A 7219-nucleotide genomic window follows, 5' to 3' on the forward strand; every position below is an offset into this window, starting at 1 on the left:
GTTAGGATTCAAAACACTTTTCATTACTTTTCTCTCTTCTCTCTCTCTCTCTTTTTGGCGGGCGTTTTGGGGGGGGGCGACCGCCCCCACCGCCCCCCCCTGGCTACGCGCCTGGGATCTACCGACTTGATCCACTCTCTCCATCTTTGTTATAGTCCCCAGGACTTTTGAAGATTATCACTTATGAGGTTATGAGGTTATTGATAATTGATATAATATTGGATTATCTGTGTGTCATATTGGCGTGTGCGCGACTGTATCTCAGAGAGTTATCCTATATCTAGATGTAGTATTGTTTAATGTGTGAATTAGTTTACCTTCTGCAAGCTATAAAATAGCTTAACATTCTAAATTAGCCTAAGCAATGCCTGCCTTCCACTACTTAAAGCAGTAGTAGAGCTAGGAACGATAGCCACCCTAGAGTTTCAGATTTTAGGTTCCTGAACTATGGCTGATGGAAAATAGCCACGGTGCTTATACTTTAGCAGCAATCAATTCAGCTTACCAAAACGGTTAGGGAACCCAACCTCCAAACACGATTAATGACTAGTCAGCCAGAGAATGCCATCTGGGCACATATATAATTATATAGTGTTTAAGTAATTGACCTGACTTCTTTGCACCTGATGGCATATTTAGGCCTATTACATAAATTTTATTTACAGGATTTTATTTACTCAAATCCTTTTGAAAAATTCAGTTTGATGAACTTCCACAAATACTAGATGTGCATTTTACCCAGCTGAAATGAGTAATAGTGTGTGATATCATATTGATTCTATTTAGAGAAATGAAATTTTTGCATTAATTAGCGGTAGCAGAGTCACTTTACATTAATGCATATTCCTTGAGTTTACTAGCTACCCATTGTGGAGAGAAATGACATGATTGTATGAGGTATACTTTGCTGGTAATTAAATGTGCACATGTATGCATATTTGTAGTGTTTTGTACAGTGGTTTAATTTGGTTCTAATAGATGAAGTAATGATTTTTAGCTCAGCTGACGAAGTCAGATGCAGCTTGTAGAATTGCATGAATGTCCGTCCGTCCGTCCGTTCGTCAACAGTTATGGCACAAATCTTTACCGCTCGATGTACGGTCTTGATATTCGGGACGTTGGGGAGGATCGCAAAAAGGATTCGGCATTGCGAATTTGGGGGTCAAGGGTCAAAGGTCAAGAGGTGTCAATTGAGGGGGAACATTTCCCCCTTAACTTAAAGCCCGGCGCACACGTGAGTAATTTTACTCAAGTAAAATGACGCATGAGTCATTTTACTCACGCGTCATATTTTCAGCGTTTGCCGCAAACGTGAGTAAAATTACTCAAGGTATAAGTGGTAATGCAGATCACGTGAATGTGCGCAGCCAATACTGGTCGCAGTCGTCTTTAAAATGATTTAAATACATGCGCTGTGAGCACCAGTGTTGAGTAAATTTACTCGGCGCGCGCACACGTTGAGTAAAATGACGCATGAGTCAAAAATTATCAAAGACGTTTGATATTGAGTAAAATGACGCATGCGTCAAATTACTCAACGAAAATCCGCCGCACACGTGAGTAAAATGACGCATGCGTCAAATTACTCAACGAAAATCCGCCGCACACGTGAGTAAAATGACTCATGCGTCATTTTACTTGAGTAAAATTATTCACGTGTGCGCCGGGCTTAAGGTATAGGAGGAAATAGGGATTTGCGGCACAAATCTCAACGGCTCGACCTACGCTCTTAATATTCGATATATAGTGTGATGGGAAGGAAACCCATCACCAGCCCATCATTGGAGGTCACAGGTCAAAAGGCCGTGGGGGGAAAGGTCAGATATCATACATTTTCTGAGGACATAGAACGGACCGAGTGCAAAACTTTTTTGTTCCATTTTTATCACTTTATTGAAAGGACCATGAAATGTACTTTCCGCTGACATGCGAAGAGTAAGTGTCTGATAACATTTTGAACCTCAAGAGGAGGGTTAAACATGGATTTGTTGACTGTTAACAAAGGACTGAACTGCTTTTGCTATTAGAGCCCCTTCCATCCGCCCCTCCCACGTATAACCGCGTCCGGATAATCTGAAAAGGCCGTGGAACCAATGGTTCTGGAAAATCGGTGTTGTACCTGTAAATGCAAACGCGCATATGTTCGCAGCTCTATTATGGCTTGGCTCTGGCATTGTTCTTTCTTTGCCTCACTCTTCTTTTTGGGGTGCACCCACTGCACTTCCAATTCACTTTTCTCTTCTTCAAGAAGTTCTCGCTGCCTTGTATTCCCGCACAGATGTAGTGGAACCAGCGGTCGCAATTGTCACAGCAGATACTGTTTTCCTCAGTTGCAACAGGGTGTGCTTGGCACACTTCATCACACATACCACATGGATAGTCCGTGTTTTGAGTGGGCTCACTACTTTCTATAGCGACCAACATGCTCTCCATTGCCTTTTTCACAGCTCTATCGATTACGCCTTTTTCGATATTCCTTGTGACAAGTTCTGGTACTATTCCTTTTCTGAAGAATAGTTCCAACTTGGGGCGGGCAGCTGCAATATAATCCAAATCTAATCCAATACGTTCAACAAACAAGCTATCAGATGCGCTGACTGTTCTGACAACAAAGTCACACCACTGAAATTCGCTTGTCCACAACTGCATTTGCACCTGGGCATAATAACCATGCGATCTCTTCAGTTGGGTTAGACCATTTTCGTTACTAAGATAACTACCCTTCTGGCACGCAAGATCCTTTATAGGCAAGTGCCTGTGGGTGTATGGATTCTTTACTTCTAGGAGACCCCTTCCACACTGGTTACATGAAACAATGCCATCTGGGGATGCAGCTACATAGGGACATTGAACATTTACCCACAGTCCTGTCTCCTCACAAGACACACCAGTATGCTTAGTGTGTAACCGGTGATGGGCAATGTACTGCTTTCGTGCTATGTTCTCGTTGGTTTTCCCCCATGTAAGGGCCAGTGACTTTGGGTTACCATAATAGCCCATTACCCGCGCAATGTGCGATTGTCCGGATACATTTCCATCTCGAACACTGCCTATGCAGTCACCTGCAACACTAGCCGTTATCCTCCCCTTTCGATGATCTGCCCACAGTGACGAAGATGCTTGTCTTGAAGTTGCTTTGGCTAATACCTCTTGCTGGTGTTTGTTTGCTTGTAGCAGCGTTATCATTCCTTCTGCCGTTACACCTTCCTTTGACTCTGATAGAGTCTTACGTGCTTCAATCACAGTTAGAACAGGTACACACGTTTCCACAGTTTCATGTGTAGCACATACTGTGACGTCTGCCTCTTGGTGGTTAGGGTCCATTTCTTGCTTTGTATGCACCAAAAGTCCACAATTCCCATTCGTAATTGATGCAAGCCAATCCAACTTGAAAGCTGAAATTGGCTTGTCCACGCGATGTGCCGGTATACGTGGGTCAAATTCCGAGCGATAGGTTTTTGTGCTTTCGGTGCCCTGCTGCGATACATCCTCACGAACACCTACAATCTTAATCTCTTTTACAAACTGGGGTGGATGCAGCGCTTGCCCCTTCTTCGGTACTGTCCCCCACACTTGTTTCTGTGACGTAGACGATGCAGTTCGCCCTTCCTCCACCGCTTCCACAACAGCAAAAAGGAGAGCTGCTATATGCTTACATGTAGCCTGGATTCTGCAAAGCAAAGGGAAGAACATCTGTAAGTTAAAGGTGCACTGTGAGATCCCAGCCTCGTTCCCATGGTTTATCTGGTCGAACACAAGATTTTGGTATGACTAGAGACCTATACTTTTGATGAAATAAAAAAGGGGGTTGCAAAAATGTTCGTTCTATTAAAACTACAAATCCTTATAAAGTGAATTTTGAAGGTGAGGATTTTTGATAACAATGTTTAATTCAAAGACAAAAAATTACATTATAATATCTCCAGGAAATTTCACAGTGGACCATTAAAAAGCAAAAAGGAGAACAATAATTAATTTGTCAAACCCTAGTAACATCGCCTTATTTTTCTTTTGTTGTTGTTAATGCAAGCTCTTTATGATTAGAAACGAAGGTAAATTGAGAGTTGATAGAATGTACATTAGTTCCACAGCTAAGAAAACAAAAATTTACCCGATAATACAAGAACATTCAGCAGTATAGACTTGGCCTGATTCCTTCTGAATAACAACCCAGGTGTGATAAGCAGGTTCTGTTGTTTTCTGCTGTGGAATAACCTATAGGAAAAATAAGTAAATCAGCTTCTGCAATGTAAGCAAATCAGTATGTGCCTAAAATAAATACATGCCAGTGTTTTACCATACTGATTATAGTTACTCATACCATCATATGTTTTTGTTATTCTTTTTTTAATTCCCAAATTTAATGATTGCTACAGCCTATTAGCACCCTTTTGAGAGATAATTATTTACTTATGACAGACAATTGGTTCTAACCTTTCCTCGTACAAAGCAGTAGCTCAAGTTTGCACTAATGCCATGGTATTGAAGAGCCCTGACGTGTCCCGACATGAAGAGCCCTTTACCAAGAGCAAGTGTCCTCTTTCCCTCCGTCTTCTCTAAGCCTATCCTCCGATTGCCTAAATTTCACATAAATAGAAAAAACATTTTGTCAAGCATTCAGTAACTGGGTCAGTCTGTAGATTTCACCTACAGCAAAATTCCCAGTTGGCCTACACCCATTTCCCCTACTCCCAATTCGTCTATGCTTAAAATCTACCCCATTCCCATTTCGTCTACGATCGGTTTGTTCACAAATAAGGACGAAATGGGAATATTTCCGATTCTGTGAGTAGACGAAATGGGAGTACGCCTACTGGGATGTGACCTTAATTTAAACGCAGTGGCTATTTGTACCGATCGGCAAAAATAATTCTGGAACTACTACTACAACTACTACTACTGTAATATTTGTTTACGCCAAACTCGCAGGTAGAGAACGACTCGGCTCTCATCCGAGAGTAGCTTTATAATACTGTGTTCGGGTTATCATTCGATCGTTCTATCGACGCAACCTGACGCCTTCTTCTTCTTCTTCGTCGTCGTCGCCTTGAATTCATGAAAACGCATGAACCAGATGTAGCTAAACTACAGCACTGATGTACCACCTGAAAAAGCTATCAGAACATGAATACATTCAACAATAATGACCATGTATTAACCACTAGCTGCACACGTTGTAATTTGCTAACTGCAGAAACAATATGAGGAGAGCTCTCAACTGTTATATAAACAGAGAGCATCAGCTCAGAAAGTAGCTGCGGTAGATGTCTTGTGGCAGCAATCGTGGCTTTCATGTGTAGTATCTGAACCGTGTTATAAAATAATCTCGAGATTCAATGTACTATCACACTAATGCACTAAACTAAACCCCCAGAGAGTCGTTTCCAAATGTGCCAGTGTAATCTATAGCCTCTTGTACAACGTTAAGTTTTATTAATAAATATGGTAAGACAACCGACAATCGATTACATATAATGAGGAGTAAATAAAAAGAAACAAGTCTGACATGAGTTTAACATAATTATAGAGTTTCCCATGTTTTTACTGACTTTTTTCGTTAAATTTTGGCACCAATAAAGACGAACGTATATATACCCCCACGTTCTTGAGCTTATTTGGACCACTAATTATTCACCTACCTTAATTGCACTGAAATTAGTTTACAGATCTTTGCTGTCGAATTGCTCTAAATTGTCATATTGCAGATCTTTTGTGATGCCATCTGTTTAGATAATTCTAATAGAGCGCAGGGTTACCAGGGCGCCTAGCTGTGGCAGAGCGAAGGTCTACACTGTCAGAGCTACTTCTGACTAATAGCTCTAGTACTATAGCCCGCGTACATTGACTGCCTAGCCAACGCAGACCCCAGTAATGGGTTAAACCCGCACCCTCAGATTAGCAAAACGGAGTTATAACGTCTGCGTGCGGACAACTTCTGACTATACTGTATACACACAACACCTACCTAACCCGACCAGGCTGTGTGACTAACGTCAATACACCCTAGGGTATTGCTAGGGTATTGCTACCCTAGGGTATTGCTAGGGTATTCTAACCCTAGCAATACCGTTACTTGGAGCTACATACCTAGCAAGTACAGCAGACGGCAGACATCGGTGATCAAAGACATGAAAGGGCAAAGATTTTTTAGACACTAACCTAACAAATTACACGGTATGCGGTGCGATGTTTGGTAGCAGTATGTAATGACTAAGTAGGCCTAATAGTTTTCTTGCTAACGTCTAGGCCTACTGACTGCGGCGCGAAAAACAAGCCACTGCGCTTGTCTACTAGAAGTGGGTAAGAATAAGTCCCAGAAAATAACTACTGCATAATTTAAACTTGCCGGCTTTGATGTAGCTATCTAGATTATCTCTAGAGGTATCGGGGAGACTTGATGGGCCATCTTCCCATCCATTTGTCAGCGTTTCAGGCCGTGGCAGGCGAATGATACCGCCATCGAGCACCAACTTCTCGCTTTTATGATGTTGAATTGCTTGCTCGGCTTCTTCATCCGTTGGCTTTACAGGTAAACCGAGCTTTTCAGTCCAGAACGCCTTCTCAGCAAGCTCTTGGTGCTTCTCTTCTCCAATGGGAACACCCCTTTCCCTCAAATATTTCTTTAAATCGCTGGATTTTAATGACAAAAAACGCCTAACTTCCCTCAAATCCGCCATCCTCACGTATAGTAAACACAGCTGTGTTGCCGCTTTTGCGTCGATCGTCTGTGGTTGCCCCCTTTTCTATCCCATCATGCTTTGCGGTGGGGCGCCATCTGGTGATATTTATCGATTGGCGATAAGGCTTATATGACTGGATTATGAGTCGTTAGATTCTCGCTCGGCACTACGTGCCGTGAAACAGTCGACGTAAGCCGCGTTCACACGGACGTTTTTGGCCCGAGCCTAATTAGGCCCGTGCCAGATTTGGCTCGAGCCGAGCGTTCACACGGACGTTTTTGGCCCGAGCCTAATTAGGCCCGAGCCAGATTTGGCCCCATCGAAAACGTCAAACCAGGCCCGAGCAAAATTTTAGCACCAGCTTTCGGCGAACGGTAGAGAGGTAGAATCGGTTGAGCGGTAGATGCCGCGAGTGTCAAACGTGTACTTCGATGAAATAAAGTCCAAAACAGTATAAAAATTCGCCATACGACATACTGCCGAAGTATCTGTGAGATATTTGTGCAATAAAATTTATTTGAATTTGAATTTGAATTTGA

At 42.4% G+C, this 7219-nt stretch overlaps 1 protein-coding gene across 1 annotated transcript; it reads right to left on the bottom strand.

Annotated features, from left to right (window-relative positions):
• Positions 1-2078: 2078 nt before the first annotated feature.
• Positions 2079-6677, bottom strand: LOC106806842. Its single transcript, XM_014808968.1, has 4 exons — positions 6347-6677; positions 4435-4577; positions 4112-4215; positions 2079-3670 (listed from the first exon to the last, which is right to left on the bottom strand). The coding sequence occupies exons 1-4, from the start codon at positions 6675-6677 to the stop codon at positions 2155-2157; spliced, it is 2094 nt and encodes a 697-aa protein (XP_014664454.1). The 3' UTR covers positions 2079-2154.
• Positions 6678-7219: the final 542 nt, after the last annotated feature.

Source organism: Priapulus caudatus, unplaced genomic scaffold (assembly GCF_000485595.1).
Source record: "Priapulus caudatus unplaced genomic scaffold, Priapulus_caudatus-5.0.1 Scaffold182, whole genome shotgun sequence".
NCBI lineage: Eukaryota > Metazoa > Priapulida > Priapulimorpha > Priapulimorphida > Priapulidae > Priapulus > Priapulus caudatus.

What these genes read in the sequence shown, in the direction of transcription:
- LOC106806842 (XM_014808968.1), bottom strand. Translation starts at nt 6,677, where the DNA reads ATGGCGGATTTGAGGGAAGTTAGGCGTTTTTTGTCATTAAAATCCAGC. An exon ending in ACTGCTTTGTACGAGGAAAG is followed by an intron (nt 4,216 to 4,434) that starts GTTAGAACCAAT and finishes TTTTTCCTATAG; the next exon opens with GTTATTCCACAGCAGAAAAC. An exon ending in GAATGTTCTTGTATTATCGG is followed by an intron (nt 3,671 to 4,111) that starts GTAAATTTTTGT and finishes TTTGCTTTGCAG; the next exon opens with AATCCAGGCTACATGTAAGC.